Source organism: Seriola dumerili, unplaced genomic scaffold (assembly GCF_002260705.1).
Source record: "Seriola dumerili isolate Sdu_G_001 unplaced genomic scaffold, Sdu_1.0 BDQW01000116.1, whole genome shotgun sequence".
Lineage (NCBI taxonomy): Eukaryota > Metazoa > Chordata > Actinopteri > Carangiformes > Carangidae > Seriola > Seriola dumerili.
Genome location: NW_019174371.1, coordinates 2,009,450 through 2,027,584, shown reverse-complemented (window position 1 = coordinate 2,027,584; position 18,135 = coordinate 2,009,450). Strand labels below are relative to the sequence as shown.

Genomic DNA, 18,135 nt, shown 5'->3' with positions numbered 1-18,135 from the left:
CTGTTGTCTTGTCTGTTCAGAAAGTTGTTTAAAAGTGACAAGTTGTAGTTTTACAGTAATTTTTCTTTCGTGAAACTATTTCTGAGCTGAGAGCAGTGATTAGCTGGACCTTGTCCATAGTCACTCCCTTTACTGTATAGTGCACTACATTTAAAATACAAATCCTGAAATTTGTGCAATGGAAAAAAAGCAGCATTGATGCAATGTACATGCAATGCATTGTATATATACAACTATTACAGTCTGCAAATCTGTCAGAGATGAAACAAAATGATAGTGATTCAAACTCATGTCCAAAATCTCAATTTACTACTCACTATAGTGGAAATTATTGGATGTCTGTGGCACAAAATAGGATGTCGAGATACTAGAGAATAGGTGAATAAGGGTGTGTTTTCAGACAGAGACCTAGAAATGTCACCGTGAGGTTGCCAAGCAACCATCAATAGCAACTGTATCACAGGCAACGGGTGGTTATTGTTCCCAGCCTAGATTCAGTCCATCACATAACCCCATAAAACAATGGAGCAATGCTCCTTTTATACTTTTTTATGTGCATTAAACAAATTAGATAAAATGTGTTCATTAATGAGCTTCAGAGGTGCTGCTGGGTGTATTTTGTTAGCTTTCAACAACATTGTCTGTTTCCCACTGCTTTGAATCTTTATGCTAAGTTAAGCATCTAACTATTGATTCAAATACAGATTCGACTACTAGGTACATTTAAACTGAGCTTTCTCCCTAGTCACCTGCACGACCACACGTTCTGCATCAGTAGTGTTTGTGCAAGACGCACTATAACTGAGAGATGAGGCCATCATGGCTCGGCAGTGAGTTAGTGAGGCCACTGTCAAAATCAGGCTCAGCATCCAATGGCTGAAGTGGCTAAAGTGTCCTATAGTGGACCCATTACATCTTCATGGGCGTGTGCATATACTCAGACTATGAAATATCTTATGAACATAGCCGACAGTTCGGCTTTATATTCTGCAAGAGGAACGGTCAGGGAGCCTCATTATGATATCAACATCACAAACAAGATATAAATGCACCTCACTTGTATTCATGTGGCATATCAAAACCTCCCCACATAAAGCCAAATGAAACTATCTGATGCCAGAGGAATGTGGAAAAATGTGTTTTGTTTTTTTGAACAGATTTGGGTGAACTGATCCTTTAAATCCTCCTCAGTGCCAAGCTCTTTTTAAAATTGGTCTCTAGGTCCAGACATGCTTTAGTGAAGGGTGGTTCTCATTACTTTACATTCTGTACACCGACTGAAAATAGAGACGCCTCACTGATGTAATGCAGCGCAATACGAAATATATTTCTATTCTATCCATCTATATGACTGTGTTGATGTAATTCTATGCGACATCCGTATTTTGGTGTTGTGTATATTAGATGTATATTAAAAGAAGCGTTGCCAATATCAGAAAAATGTCATAATATAAATCAATCAAACAACCTACAGCCTCAAAATTACCATAATGTTGAATCAACACATCTGTTGTTTCCACACCTTCAGACAACTCTGACAGTGTGAACGCTTTCAAGCTCAAGTAGCATTCATTATAGGACTGTGTTGGACTGAATTACTATTAATTAAATCATTATGTTTTTCTGCCTCACATGTTGAAATAATTCCCATGATCTTAGGAATGAATGTCTTTGTTAAAATAATACGCTTCAAAGATGTAAAAACACACTAGAAACGAACCCCTAGTTGTACATTATGAGGTGATCACATAGGGACACTGTCAGTACAGTATTGAGATCTGCGTGCTGATAGTGTATTTATTACCTAGAGGTATGATGCTCTTTGTTGCTGTTCCCACACAGACAACACGTGCCGTCTTGCAGCGTGGCTCCTCGGCCCCTGTGCTTCCTCTCCACTGAGAAGCATCTGCCAGGATAAAGGTCCTCCTCCTTCAAACCAATTTTCTAATCAATGTTCTCCTCTGTGACTTAGCAAATGTGTCTCCAACAGACCTGCGACAAAAGCAGCTCACTGCTGAGGCACAGATCGATTTAAAACAGCCTGAATTTGTTTGTGCTTCCGTGAAGGAGTTACGAGGAAACACTAGATTCAGAGGAACTCAACAATCCACTATAGCTTCAAGGGTTGTCTGATAATTTTCATCTGTGTTTTTCCCCAAATGTCTGAAATGTACCAAACCGTCTTTTTTATATTTAACATGCAGTGTGTACATATATATATGTATACATATACACACTGTATTATATATTGAGAGTCGTGCTGAGATTCTAATTGTAAAAAAACAAACTAAAAGAAGATTAGTCGTGTCAGCTGTGTGTCTGTGTCAGTTTCAGACAGTTTTCTAAGTGACTCTATGTTCACACATTTGAGCTTGAGCTGCTCTATTCATTTGAGAACCTAGAACATGGGGAAAACAAGACCCAAAGAATAAATGCTCCACCAGCGGCCCCTACAGGCCACATAACCTTATAGCAACAGAGTGGTTTGTCCTGACTGAGACTGACAGTGCCGACGTCCCTTCAGCCCCACGCTCTAATTAAAAAGCTCAAAGACAACACAAATAAGGACAATTTTCTATTTGAATTTTTGTCAAAATATATATCAAATAACAATAAAAGATTATACAAATATGCACTTCCTAATCAAGAATGTCACTGAAAAGCTTCCGCTTCTTGGACTCGCCGGTCTGTATTTCCTGCCAGTGCGCTCGTCTGTGCACAAAGTGGGAGAGGGCGAACTTGGCCCAAACGTGACGAGCGAACTGGTCGGACCTCAGCTGGCTTTCACTTGGAACTGAAAGTGGAGATAGGAGAGGAAACAAATTAATACCTTTGATGATGATGATTTTTTTTAAAAAAGGTATTGTTCCCCTAACCACTCGGCCACTGGGTCGCATGAAATGTGTAATTCCATATAAAAGTGATTTAATGTCCCTGTTAGTTTTACCTAGTTCCTGTGCGATGCTTTGCCTCTGACTGACTGATGCACTGTTCCATATGGCTTCTAGCACCCGACTGCCCAACCTGGAGCAGGCCATTTGGACATACAGACCCTGGGAGGACAAATGGTAAGATATAAGATCCAAAACCCAAAGATCACCTCATCGACTAATCGTTTCACTTCTAATGAGCCGTCGACGCTCCTGTACTCGTACCTCCATTCTCTTGAGGATCTTGCCCCTGCCCTTGTCGCTCGATGTGGTGATGAGGGCCTGGAGGACGTGGCTGCCCGCGGGGTCAGAGGCCAGCGTCAGGAGGTCAGCAGGGTTCAGAGTGCGCAGGCTGCTGAGGAGGTGCGAGCGCTCCTTGAACCGGGCCAGCGCTTGAACGAGCCGGGAGCCGTGGTAACAGATGGAGGACAGCGGGACCTAGAAATGATCGAGAAAACCACAACCTTACCTCCCTGCACCTGCAACATCTATTCAACACCGATACACTGGGGGATTCACTGGTATTCAAAGGACTTTGTGCTGCTGCTTTTCGCTACTAAATCAGTCGAAATATCAAGACTATGATTAAAATCAACCCAGAGACGATTTGATTTGACTCCTCTCAGCTGCTTACCTCTGTCTGCGTGCTGCCCTCTGCTGTGTCACAGTGGTAGTACACCTCGTAGGTGAGCAGGGACATGAAGAGAGGGAGGCAGCTGACGTGTCGCGAGCCGGGCTCAGCGCAGTGAAACGCCTGGAAGCCAAAACACATCAATGAATCCATTATCAATAAATCAAACATGAAGTAGTCGTTTACAGTGTGGTTATGGAGTTTCAGTCATCCCAGTCATAAAGAGGGAGGAATAAATAGAAACAAGGGTATTGTTATATTGATTCAAGACCCATATGGACCTATATAACTCAACAACAAACACTCCTTGAGGCTTACACGCAGGAGACACTGCATCAGCTCGTCCTGTCTCTCTTCACTTTCTGCACAGCTCTCTGCCAGCTGGACGATCACCCCCATGTGGCCTGCGGCTAAAATGGCCTCCACTCCTTGGACCAGCTCATCAAACAACCTCGGGAACTACAGAGAAACAAACGGGCCATAGAGGTAAATTCAGTTATCCCTGTAGTTAGAAACTCATCACTCTCCATCTGCTCCGCCAGATGGTACGACCTACCACTTTGTATTTGGCAGAGGCCGCCGTCAGCCTCTGTATGGGGAAGTTGGCGATTGGATGGAGGGCCAGTTCGACCAGCTGACCCTTGAGATGGTTCTTGTAGAGATCGCGGAGAAGGGACTTGTGGGATAGCTGTATGATCGTCTCGATGAGGCGGCTAGAGGCCTGATCCTTCAGAAACACCAGGAGTGGACTACAGGGAAAACAACAACAACAACAACAACAACAACAACAACACTTCCCGTTAAACAGTTACATCTTTGAAAAAAAAAAAAAAAAAAATCAATTACAATGAAGTAGAATTCAACACTCGTCTCTGACCTCACTCCTGGAGCAGCACTGCGGCTCGTCAGGTACTCCATGACGCGCCCGAGGAGCTGTTTGCAGAGCTTGGGCCGTTTTCTGTGACACACGGTCAACATGGTCTGAAACACTGCACTGGCAACGGCGTCTGTCACACTTACTAGAGAGGACGGAGACAAGGAGGGAGAGGAAAAATACTCAAACTTTCTGCCAATTTAAAAAAAAGGAGCCCTGTGGCAAGGTACGGTTATATTTACATCCAGTGTTTCTCAACAAAAACACATTCTCCTTCCTGATGAAACATATGCAAAGCAGGTTTTTTAAAAATAATTTAACTCATCTGGCTCAGTGTAGAAGCTCATGTCTGCTCCAGTCTCTTTTTTTTTTTACTTGCTTGCTTATCTCTTTACCCATAAGTGTCTCCTCTCACCCTGTGTTATCATGTCTTCACGGAATATGGAAAGAAACAGCAAAAATTCTCATCCTTTTCCTTTTTTATTTGCAATTTAGAATACGGTAAAATCCCTGTTTACCAACTGGTGAGTGGCTGCATGAGGATCTCTATGGTGATATACAGATAAAATCTTTTTGCTGGTAGAATTTAATCTGCACAGACAGGAACGATGGCATTACATGCAGAATTATAGTATAGTGAAACCAGTGTTTAAAAATGATTCAGGGCCACAGAAGGCAGAAAACACCCTCCAATTATGGGAAGGGTCATGAAGTATCCACGTTTTATTCTGCGTTACTGCAGAAGTGCAGCTCTCCAATATCACTGAAGAAGATTTGGGATAAAGGGATTAACCCGAACTAACCTCCAACCCCATTTTTAGAGCAGGAGTCAGCCAACATTTTACAAAGCTTAAAGCACGTATTACAGGAGGCACACACACAAGGATGATACAGTTCAAACATCACAGTTCAAAAAAATCAAATACAGTACACTGAACCACCTCCAGACTTTATAACGCCACGCTTAAAGACGGCGCTAGCTGCTGGAGACGTAGAGAGGAGGAAACACTAATCCACGTGTGGGAAATGATACATAACCCTATCGAGAGGATTGCTGATCAGGAAGGTTCTTTACTTCCCACGATCATTTATGTTTCTGCTCCGATAGAAAAAAAAAAATCCTTCTGTGCTTCATGACTGGGTTCAGACGACAGGAAACTGGAAGTCAGTGAGTCCCATCGCTTACAGACATACAGGCATATCCTGATAACCACAGTGACTTCAATATGAAACTATTCTTTTCCTTAGACAAATACTATCATGTGCAATATACAGCATCTTTTACGCAGTTTTTTTTCATTTTAGATATTTATTTTTGTACTTATTTTAATGTTTAGCACTTCTTTGTTGCAGTGTAGTTGTATTACAGTTTTTACATTTATAAGCCAATGAAACAAATTTTTTGTTCAACGTGCACCATTTGGTGTTTAGCTTGAATGACAGTAAAGTTTATCTACCTATTTATCTATGTTAATGAACCGTACAGATGTATAACTGCAGCTAAGCCTTATATTACTTACATAACTTCAACTTTATGTTACACAACACACTTTATTTATTCTTCTAGAATCTCTAACTTGGTCCTAAATTTTTGATGTGTTCTGAATTTTGCTGCAGACTGTCTTTGGTCACCGTTTGGTCACATCTGCCCACATGCAAACAGACCTTTATTCATTTTAAATTTTTAAATGACACCATGTCAGACTCATGGGTCACCTTAAACCTACAGTTTAAATCTGCACCCTGAGTGATGCGTGGAGGGGACTGATACAGAAACAGTATGTTGTCTCTCTCTTCAGTTATCCAGACGCTGTGTGTCTCTGTTTTGTTTCCATAAATTGACAGACCTCAACAAAACTGTGTCCTTCACTCTCTGTGTAGTAGCTTTGTTAGGAACCACTTAGGTTTCCTTGCACTTTGTGCATTTGCCCTATAGACCATTCACCGTGCTGCCATATTAAATCTTCAAGGTTGGATTCATCATGTAGACTCAACACGCTAGTCAACTTTCTATTCAAAACAGTTGCCCTTGAGCACTTCCCACTGACTCGCCTCAGTGTCTGCACTTGCATTGAAAAGGCTCAAATGTTTCTCTGATTCCAAGAAATTGTTATGTTCCTGCACATGGCAGAGAACAAGCGGAGGGAGACGTCACTGCTGACCTTGTCTGTGAAGACCCTTTTTAAAAAATGAAATGAAATCTATAAAAAGGCAATATCAATTTAAGAAAGAACAGCAGATGTTTAAGCCTATTTACACGCCGTGCCCACTTCCTGTTGACACCCCCAAATAGATATGAACAGAGAAAAGAAACACAGATAGTTCCCTTTGTTTTGCAGTTTTAACAGACAAGACTCCTTTGTTCAGGGAACAACTAGCACAAGGATACAATGCCGGGGTTTGATAAAAGATGACTCACGATTAACGTTCTCCATCAAGGTCTCCGTGAGGCTTTTCAGCTCGTACCAAAATGACGTGGGGATCTCAAAGTCTGTCAGCTGGGGAGCAACGTTGCGTTCTTTTACACCTGGAAAAACACAAAAAAACCAACCCAGAATATCAAAAAAAGAAAAAAATGGCATCAATAGAAGCTTAAAGTGAACATGCCTTGGGGTGTAAATGTCCTGACACACTGGGTCAGCTTCAAAGAACTCCTGCTGACAAAGGCAACTATCACAAGCTTTATTTTCTTCCTGTCTTTCTTAAATAAAAAGAGAAGTGGAGACTGAGGTGAAGAACAACACAGAATCGGTGAAATCATTTTTCTGAGAAGCTGTCAGAAACTGTCGACCAGTGCCAGTGTTGCCTGACACTGGCTGATGCGGGGCCACGGACATTCAACATGAAAAGCTTCATGTGTTATGCCAGGGGTGAAGCGTGCCTTGCCAAGGGAGAATTAAAGGGGAAGGTTGGAAGGAGAGATGTGTGGCAAAGATGCAACATGAGGTGAGAGGGAGACGCCGGGGCTCTAACAACAACTGAAAGTTAGTTACTGTTGTCTGGTCCAATGATGTGCCTCATTTATCAACACAGTCAGCAGCTGGAGCAGCAGCGGCGGCTGTGACACACACACACAGACACACACACAGATCATGGAGGCCGTTCAGGTTCTTTAAAACTCCAGAGACTGATGTATGTGAAAATCCCAGGAGATCAGCAGTTTCAATAATACTCACACCAGCTCGTCTGGCACCAAAACAAAAGGACAAAGTCACTGAGATCACGTTAGCTGAAGCTCCTGACGTGTGTCTGCAGGAATTCATGCATCGCACCGCTGCCGCATGATTGGCTGATTGGATAATTGAATGAATAAGCAGGTGGACAGATGTTCCTAATTATGAGCTCAATGATTGGACATGATAAACCAGTTTTTAGATTCAATGTGACCTCCACTTTCTGACGATATCATTATCTCCATGTCCGCCGTGAATAAACGTCAAGAAATCCACTTAGAAATCACAGACTTATAACTCCCGAACCTGCCAGAGAATCACTGCGCAATAAAGTTTTCTTTAATATGAAAGTAATCCATTACAAACCATCATCTCACTAAATTCCTAGCAACACTGCACTTCCTGTTTCACTTCACTTCCATCCCCAAACGCATTATGGGAACTGTAGTTCCAAAATCAGTGACAAAATCCTTTTTTTTTTTCTTTTTTTTTAATACTGAAGCTCAAAATGAGGGGGGGTTGGGGCACAGTTGTCTAGACCTTGTGTAAGGGGGGCTCACAGTAGCCACGTTTCCATCGCAATTTTTTAGAAAAGTCGTCAAAACAAAGCTGGATTTTATTTTCTTGCGATGTCATTAAAATGAAACATGACGGCGGATTTCCTGCAGTCTGCCTCTCAGTTGGATCTGGCTTCCTGGGGCGTGACATGGAAGGTGCCACGACTTGAATGCCATTTCAATTTATTTTGTGGACTATTGATTTGTCGAACAGTCTTAAAAAAAAAAAAACACTTCATGTGAGTGTACATATTTTTTTGTGACATTTGATCGTTTTTTCGAACTATCACGTATTTCCATTACTCGTTTTTAGCTTCACAACTTCAAATTGCGCATTAAGCTGTTTAATGGAAACACACCTCGTGACAGACTTTGAAAACCGCAATGTTAGGCCACGTAGTTAGTTTGTGTGTGTGTGTGTGTGTGTGTGTGTGTGTGTGTGTGTACCTGGACGGGACTCAGTGCGGGGGGGTCCAACACAGCCTGCCAACACATGTAGAAGTGTGCGGACCACGTGTGAGCCGTGAACATGTTTGATGAACTCTGCATTGTTGTCTCTGACCACCTGACTTAAAGACAACACCTGGGCCTCCAGCACTCCACAACTCTCGTCTTCTTCTCCTCCTTCTTCTTCTGTGGTAGCAGACGGCTCCTTCTGTGATAACTCTAAAAGATAGATGGAAAAGAAACACACAGGGCTGAGGCCTTACTGGTGGTTTTGTGTGATTTCACTAATTTGATGAGTTGTCATTCACTGAGAATTGAAACATATAATCTTACCCATCCATCTGGACATCTGTCTGACTGCACTCTCCACCACGTGGCCCCCACACCGATCACAAGAGACCGTCTTAAACTCTGAGCCTGATTCTCCACCTAGTTCAGCCAGCACCTCTCCCACCTGCTCGAGACTGGACAGTGGGAGCAGCCGCTGCAGGGTGATGCTTCCTGTCCGGTCCATCGCTACCAACGTCGCTTTACCTTTTACTTCAGAGAGCACATTCTCCACAAACATCTCTGTGGGAGACAATGAGAGCGATACAACAGAGTCAACAAGTTTCAACAGAGATGAGAAATTTTGTTAAGGGTCTGGAGTCAAACATATAACTATGATGGAGCTGGGCAGAAGGAGGCAGCGTGACCTGCTTGTTATATTTTGGGTAGAATGATGCAATAAGCCGCAATACGCAGAACATTGTCATATCAGCATGTGGGCAATATGACGACAGGAAGACATTAATAACTCAATATACTTAATATATTACTTAATATACATCCAGTAAGAGCTAGGGCTTTTTGAAATAAAGCTAAAGAGAGTTCAGTTTCATTTCATTCATTTATTTAGGGACAATGCACATAAATCAACATTATTGTAAATGTGCCAGCGTTACCCAGCGGGCTAATGTTCAAGTCTTCAACTATTTTGATAATCAATAAATAATTTCAGTAATTTTCAAGTTAAGGGAGATTTTCCGCATCTCGTCAGATATTATAAGACTGATTTCAGAAGACAGAGAAAGATTTTCCTCCCATTTACAATTCAGCCCTAAAGCACTGATTTTGATTCTGATACGGTGGTGTAATGTAATTTGCCCTTCTGCTGTACATTCCCTACATTTATTAGCTTCCAGCTCCCTCAGATCTCCAGAAAAACAATTATCCTCACCTCTCTCCTCGTTATCTTCAAAGCCTTCACCGAGTCTTTCCCCAACTCTGCGGAAATAGCCCACACTCAGGGCATCCAGGCGCTTCTTGCCACCGTCTCTCTGACCCTTCTCTCCATCTTCTCCTCCCCTCTTCTTTTTCTCTTCTCCTTCCCCATCCTCCCCAGGGTGTCTCCTCTTCTTTCCTCCTCCTTTCTGTGGCTTTTTTTCCTCCGCTTTTGCCAACATAGCTTTAACCTTACAGCATGCAGGTGATCGGTGCAATGTCTTGGTCTTGTTAGAGAAGGAGTTTGATTTAATCTTCTGTCTGGAATAGGAAACAAATGACAGGACACTGAGACTTTATCATAACGATCTAGTGCGAAAGTTCACATCCACTTGATTCACTAATTAAATAAATGATTAATTGGTAGGGTTAAGTCTTTTCATGTCTGTAGGAATGAGACCACATTATAGCAAACGCTGCTTCTGTGATCAATATGTTTTAGAAGACTAAAACTAACAAGCAAGTAAAGAGAATCTCAGTATCGACTCTTATGTTTCAATCTACCAGACCTGATGGTTTGATCGAAGACTGAGGGGACTGATATACAGGCGAAGTCGCAAATTCAATGTAAACAAGAGATATTTCATTGGTAGGGAAAGGCGACGTATGCCAAATTTACCTCCAGCTACTAGATATTCAAAGTAACATCATACGTCGTGTTTTATGAGGTCAATATAGTTGCCGATACGCGGTGATATATTAAACTGACGTGTTCTGCAAAAGTAGTTCGGCTAAAGGAGTCGACCGAGAGACGTTCATGCTAACTCGCTACACGAGACCTGTGACAGAAACAAGCTCGATATTCATCGAAACAAGTGGCCGTTTTCAACAAGTTTTTAAAGAACACTTAAATTAGATGTTTAGCTTAATTCGTGCATAATGCCACTTGATTCAAACAGACTTTATGGTAGTAAACACAATGTAGTTCGACTCACGTGTGGGACGTGTAGACCCGACAGACGCGGCGTGTGGCTGACGCGTAGTGATGACGTAATTGTGGGCCGCGTCTTCGTTGTTGATTTATAGCCTTGGCATTAAATTTACAACTTAAAGGACATAAAATTATACATTACCGAGCTTTTTTTTTTTTTTTTAATGATGGAATGAATGGGAGTATTAATTAGATATTAATTAGATTGTAAAACCTCCTCTACTATCTAAATGGTCCGTGCATGAAGTATAATTCTTCTGCAGAATTATACTTCATGCACGGATCCTAGATAATATCAATATGGCTATAATTGCTATAATAATATAAAAATGATTTGGTGTTAATCACTGCCTGTTTGTGTAAATTTACCTGAAGGAAAAGACTTGAATCAAGTTTAAAACATTCAAGCTTCACCTGAATGGGAGAGTAGTCTGAGACCAGTTTCCCATTCACTTGAATGAGAAAGTGGTCTCAGCTGTCTCAAACAATGTGCCATGTTCCACACATTCCTCCCTCTTGGAGCCTCAGAAAATGCAGAGAATGATTTTTGCCTTGTAGACCACTCTCAAGACAAGAGACTGCACCTTTTTAAGTCAAGCTGCTTTCAGTACATTGCCTATACAAATGAGTTAAGATGTCATTTAATCTAGTTTTTACATTTTTACTTCAAGGAATTTTCTTGAGTTTGCTTTATTGCTGAAGAAAACACCTACACTATAGCCGCAAAGTGAAATCTAATTTTCACTCAAAACATACGGCATCCATAGCAAAATTCTTGTGCTGAAAAAAATGCTGTGAAAGATGATCTGAGGGTGTTGTGTTTTGACTGGCTATTTTACACTCAAAGCACACATGAGATTATGAATATTGATGGATGAAGCAAATCTGTTAAGGTGTTACAAAAGGTCAACCGTGCTACTAATTAAACCATCTGTGGCTTTGGGTATGAAGACTTCCCTGACATTAGGTTACCTGAACAGTAAGTGCAGTCATAAATCAATTAAATACAAAGTTAAAAGTAAAGAAACATCACATTTCTCTTGGAATGGCTGAAGAGCTGAAGCCAGGATTTTACAAATACTGTGATCATGAGTCAAATTCCAGCCAAGACACAGAGAAGAAAGGGCTTTTGTAAATTTCCTCTTGCAGTGCCTGCTCATAATGTGCCTGTGTTAATCCAAACAACTTCACACTGGACACCACACTTCATTAGATCCTGAGCTTCTGCCCTTTTTAAAACAACTGAAAATATCAAATAAGACACTAAAACAAAATATTATTTATTTATTATTATTATATATAAAAACACCATCAAATAAACAAACAAACAAACAAAAAAAATGGGTAAGATCCCCTGATTAAAGAGCAATAAAAACGACCTATACTAATACTAATACTAATGTTGCCCTTTCAAAATAATACCTGTGTGATATTTTATCAACAAGCTATGACAATTATTTGTAAAATTTGAAAAATAAAGACCACATGAAAAAGTGGTAGCTTTATAGATGCTACTAAAAACAGCACACACAGGTGAAGAGTCTTTAGCATTAGACCCATCAGTACCAACTGTGCTGGTTGTGACCTCCAGGGGGCAGCATGGTCACTTTCCTGGTAGAAGGATTTAACCACCATGTTCACCCAAAGCCTCACTGAAGGTGATAGTACAAATCCGAGGTGTGGATTAGAGCCTAAGGCATGAAACAGCAGTGACTTCATCAGGGCTTTTGACATACGACACCTCTTATACCTCCCTTGATGGGTGCCTGTTGCAATCATTTCCAATTTGTACACATAATACAAGGTCAGCGGCACTTGTGATAAGATTTTTCATGAATGACTGTCAAAATTAGAGCAGGATTTCTTTTAAGTGGCTGAAAGAGATGCAGAAAAAGGAGAATATATTCAATAGGCGCTTGTATTGATACCTTCACTGTATAAAAACAAGATGCTTTGTTTCATGGTTAATAAATACATTTCAGCAATTAAGAGCTTTGATACCCAAATCAGTGAGAATGCTCTTCAATTCTATTCCCAGATCTGTATTCAACTTTGGTTGAGCATAGTTTTTTTCCTCCTGTACATCATGTATGTATGTATATATATATATATATATATATCATGCCCCCCCTAAATTTTTCACAACCTGGTGACTTTATTGTTGAGGTCAGTGTCATCATCTCATTCTGTCTGCAATTGCACTAGAACGTAGACTGAATTATAATGAACCCAAATAATGATAATAAAAAAAAGCATTTGATTTTAAATTGGTTTCAAACTCAAAACCTAAAGTTTAAGACCTGGGACTTGACTTTTGACGTGTGAAACAATGACACTGACAATAATGACATCAGTGTGCTTCCTCTAAAAGGTGACAGACTCATGGTTACAGTATATGTTTGGGTGTGTACTTCAGTGATTCAGTGGTGAGGCGAGTTGAGATGTTGTCATTTGTAATCAAAACTGAAACACAGGACACCTAACATTTTCCACGGGTAAACTGCAAGAGCAGTGGAAAATGAAATGTCTAAGCTGAAATCTTTGAAAACATTCCTTTAACATCATCCACTAATGAGTTGTATTGAGGTTAAAGTGGTTTATGGCTTTAAGGGTGGAAATGTCGTCTGTCAGTCTGTTGATTTGCAGCTTTGATCCTGACTGAAATATCTCAAAAACTAAGAGGTTGGTTGCCATGGAGTTTCATCTGCATGGAGTTTATTTTACCATTGCTTCTCCACTGTGATTGACCTGCCTTTGATCAGCCCTGCCTCCCTTTTCTTTCATTTTGACCCTAACCCTCTAACTCTAACCCTGACCCTGTGAAGGCATGCCCAGGCATTGCATTCATCGGGCAGTCACCTGCGCACACTTGATCTTTGTGTTGTGCATCTGCAAAAGCCAAGGGCGGGTGTTGTTCAGTCTCACAACTACAACATCATCATGGATTAACCTCTTGAATCTCAGCCTGAGGAAGAATCACCATGGTCATATTCAAGCAATTATTGATAACAAAACCAAACTGAAGTTCCTGCACTTTCCCATGAATAGTGAGGTATTTCATGTTTTGGTTTATGTATGAATTGTGAACATTTTTGTATCAGATTTTGTTATAATTTCATATCAATTACATTGTCAATTTGAAATGTTTTTTTTTTTTAACAAAGTAGTTCTAACTACTGTTTTTCTAAACAGCTTTAGTTAGCCAAACTAGATTTCTCCCGATGGTAGCTTTGCTGTCGGTCAACTTCTTCCAGTGTGAAGTAATTGGTTGCAAAGCTATGTTTTCAAAGTAGCTTCCTCAACACTGTTGATGATTCACTGACTTTTCATCAAGCGTCACGTTGAGGTTGACATTTAGGGTTTTTTGTGAAATGTTTCAACAACTATTGGATGGATTGTCAGGAAATGTGGTGCAGATATTAATTTCCCCTCAAGATGAATTGTTATCATCGTAGCGAGTCCTCAATTTTTTTACCTAGCGCCATAAAGTTAAATCTCCATTTGTCTGTACTTGTTTTATGAGTAAAGTACAGCCTCAGCATGCTAGCAATTAGTTCAAAGCAACACTGCTCAGAGCTGTACAGCCCGTAGCGCTGCAGTAGACTCTTAGTCTTGTTCAACACTTAAAATGAGTGCTCAAATAAAGCTGCAACAATACATGTTAGGAAACCACAATCCTTTGTATAGACAATATAGATGGAAAGAGCAAAAAGATTTGGTTTGAATTTACAGTGGGACACAAAAATATGCAAAGTCCTATAATAAATTAATTGTGGTCTGCTGTTTGGTAAATTATTCATGAGAGAAAATTATTTCCTGTCTAAAATGTGTTCATAAAACACCTTCAGTAGGCCTACACAAAGAAGGAATAAACCTTACATGTGAGAGAAGGGGGCTGAGAGCAGAGTGGCAAAGCAACAGATAAATCATTTCAGAGCTCCTGTTGGCTTTGTCTGTTTGTGTTCATCTCCACAGCAACTGCAGAGGATGAATCAGCCCCCGCACTGCAAACGGGGAATGAACACTGCAACTGATTAAGACGCTTCAGTGTCACACAGACGTACGCAGACACACATTTCATCACACCATTGTTAAACATGCAAAGTCCTTGATGAATCATTTAAATCAGAGCATAAACGGTAAATAAATCATTCCCACTACTGAGGGGAGCAAACAGTTCTCTAGAAACAATAAAGTTGGTATTGTTTGGTCATCACATACGGAAGTTGTGCGAAACAGTCTCTGGTTTGACTGACTATGAGGATATAATCCATGTATGTGAAATAGGGTTAGAGGTTTCATCCTCATAAGAGGAAGAAAAACAATGATGCAAATACTTTCCGAAATCTTTAAAACAAACAAATCTACATTAATACTTAAATTGTAGACTGTAAACCTGGTGTTCAAGGAGTAGCGCAAGTTGGGAAATGTGCTTATTTGCTTTTTTTCTTTTTTTTTTGCCAACAGTTAGATAAGAAGATTGATAGCACTTCCATGCCTTTCTTCCAAATACCAATACAACCAGGAGACGGTAGCTTACTTTAAGACTGGAGACTGTTGGTCAGGAAACAGCTACAATGGCTCTGTCCAAAGTTTGCTAAGCAACACATTGTATCTTGTTTCTTGCATTTGTGGTTTTATAGGTTTCAGACTTTTTTTTTTTTTTTTGCTGTTTGCCCTCGCTTCTTGTCTTTATGCTAAGCTCGGCGATTTCCATTTTTAGCTGGGAAATAGACACAGCAGGCAGGAGACCATTAGCTTACCTTGGCATAAAGACAGGAAACTTGGAGAAACAGCTAGACAAACATAGTCTGGTAAAACTACAACTTATATTTGTTACACTATGACATTTGTATAGATAAAACAAACAAGATACAAATCACAAATGTCAATTTGTGAATTTTGCTGGTATCTTTACCTTTCAACAACGCCAGGCTAACTGTTTCCCTCTGTCTTTATCAGTTTTTATGCTAAACTAAGCTAACTGGAGGCTGCTGGTAACTTGGTATGAAGTGTCCAAATATGAGACCAGTATGGATCTTCTCTGCAAGAGAGTGAATAAGCACAGTTCCCATGTCTGAAATGTCAAACTAAATTCCTCTAGCACAATATGAGCTGGCTAATATTTGACGAATTATCATGTAAAACACAGCTGTGTTTACTGTGTGCCTGTTTGATTCTTGGGTAACAGAGGAACGATGTTATTATTTAACGGAGGAATGTCATTACAGCACATACCAAAACTATTCTCACAGACAATGCACTGTATGTCTGCAGAGAAAAATCAATGCTCATACCAATTATTTCTACTCTCAGTGAATGACAGCATTTTGTTCCGTTATTGTATTTTTCACTTGTTGCGAGTGAAATTTTAGATAACATGGGGGTAGCTTTCTCCCCAATTCTATTACATCTCCCACAGTCAGGAAGTTTCCTTTGGCCTGCTGCTGGCTGTTCCGTTTCCCACGAACAGTGTGAGAGCCAGGACCCAGTCCCATCTGTTATACTTAGATACTCAACGAACCAGAGTCACCTTTATGTTTCCTCTCACGTCCACCGCTCTGCAGAAGCTGCAAATGTTGTCCATGTCATTTATCACGCTGGTGTCAAGCGAACAGGATCAGCAATAAGACGGGAAAACAGTCTGCGTTTTTTTAAAATGCAAATCAAATGTATGTCTCTAAGTTACAATTCTCATAAAAACTCATTTTTACTATGATTTTGTAGCAAAATAATGAATAATTTCCTCTATTGGTTTTCTACATTATTTCTAGGCTTTTTTTCCAAGCAGGGCCTTTTCATTATGATGTAGTAGGAGAAAAAGCAGAAGTGTAGACCATGTCAGTGAGCCAGCAGGTACAACAGAAGAGCCCTGGGCTTGGCACACCTGAATGGGATTTAGTCATTCTTGTTAGTTGTTAGTAGTTACTCCTGTGCTTTTTCTGTCATGACATGTAGAAAAAGGACTGACAAGAAAAAGGGCTATCAGGTCATTACATTACCAAAGCTGACAATCACTCTTAGTCAGTTTCAAATTAAATACAGTCCAATTAACCAGTGACAAAGCAATGTCTTAATTATACTTTTATTGGGGTCCTTGTTGCTATGGTGTTTACTGTCTGTTTTCTGTTTCATTTTGTTTAATACCACAGTAATTATCTTGTTTAAAGCGTTCTGTGACGCTGATCCAGTCTGTTTGACCTCCGACGCCCTGCTTAGTGGCAGGAGATAAGCTACTATTAAATCCAATACCACCACAGCAAACAACAGCCTCTTCTGTCAGGTTGACAGACTGCTGAATATCTTATAGCCACCCAGCACGACTCAACACATGCAGCACAAATATAGTCAGCTCTAATCTTTGTATTGCTTGACTGCACCCATGTGTGTGTGTTATGTCTGTGTGGCTCTGGATAGAAATGTGTTGGTCGGTCCACCACTTTGTTCCAGACTAAAATATGTCAACAGCTATACTGTACTGACAGCCATAGAACAATGTAGACATTCGTGGTCCCCAGAGGATGAGGCCTACAGACTTCGGTGGTCCCCTGTCTTTTCCTCTAGCATCACCATGAAGTCAAAGTTTTAATGTATTCAATGAAATGTCTTGACAACTTGTCGTGAAAACTGACGACATTTGTGGTCCACACAGGATGTATCCAGATGACTTCCTCTACCACAAGGATGACATTTTTGGTTTCTGAGTGAAATATTTTTTATAGCTTTTCGATGAATTGCCATGACATTTGGTGCACACATTCACGTTCCTGTCGGGATGAATTTCCAAAATTTGGGTGATCCTCTGACTTTTCATCTAGTGCCATCGTTGGGTCAAAATTTCAATTTGTAATGAACAAATACCTACGGTGGCCCTGAGAGCTAAATGCACCGTAACATCTTCATCAGTTTGACAACACGTGCTGCAAATACACACATCACAACCAAACTGTTTCCTAGGAACATAAAAAAGTAATGAACCCGGCTGGGATGCATTTGTTGCTCAGTGCTTTTAACTTCAAAAGTCACAAAGCAATGAACAATGTGCAAGATCTTTGTGTATTTGCAGCACATGTGTTGTCAAATTGATGAAGATGTTTTCTGAATTAGTTTGTGTTTTGTCTGTTTGTGTGTGTTTCAGGGCCAACGTAAACACCAGCACAAACAAATTACATTCCCATCAGCCTCAGCTGTGCCTTTGTGTTTAGTGCCAATTAGCAATGTTAGCATGCTAAGATGATGAACATGGTAAACATATTACGAAGGAAAGCTGGAATTTCTTTTATTACATTGTTGCTGTAATCTCTGCTGCTATGACATAACCGTTCAACA

General features: G+C 40.4%; 1 protein-coding gene across 1 annotated transcript; it reads right to left on the bottom strand.

The window, feature by feature from the left end:
- Positions 1-2,592: 2,592 nt before the first annotated feature.
- On the bottom strand, positions 2,593-10,841 carry nop9 (NOP9 nucleolar protein). The gene is made up of 12 exons (XM_022748121.1): positions 10,811-10,841; positions 9,832-10,136; positions 8,946-9,182; positions 8,613-8,831; positions 6,855-6,962; positions 4,439-4,580; positions 4,118-4,310; positions 3,880-4,020; positions 3,565-3,684; positions 3,156-3,368; positions 2,948-3,053; positions 2,593-2,794 (listed from the first exon to the last, which is right to left on the bottom strand). Exons 2-12 carry the CDS (start codon positions 10,055-10,057, stop codon positions 2,640-2,642), a joined length of 1,860 nt encoding a protein of 619 aa, XP_022603842.1. The 5' UTR covers positions 10,058-10,136; positions 10,811-10,841; the 3' UTR covers positions 2,593-2,639.
- Between the last annotated feature and the right edge of the window lie 7,294 nt (positions 10,842-18,135).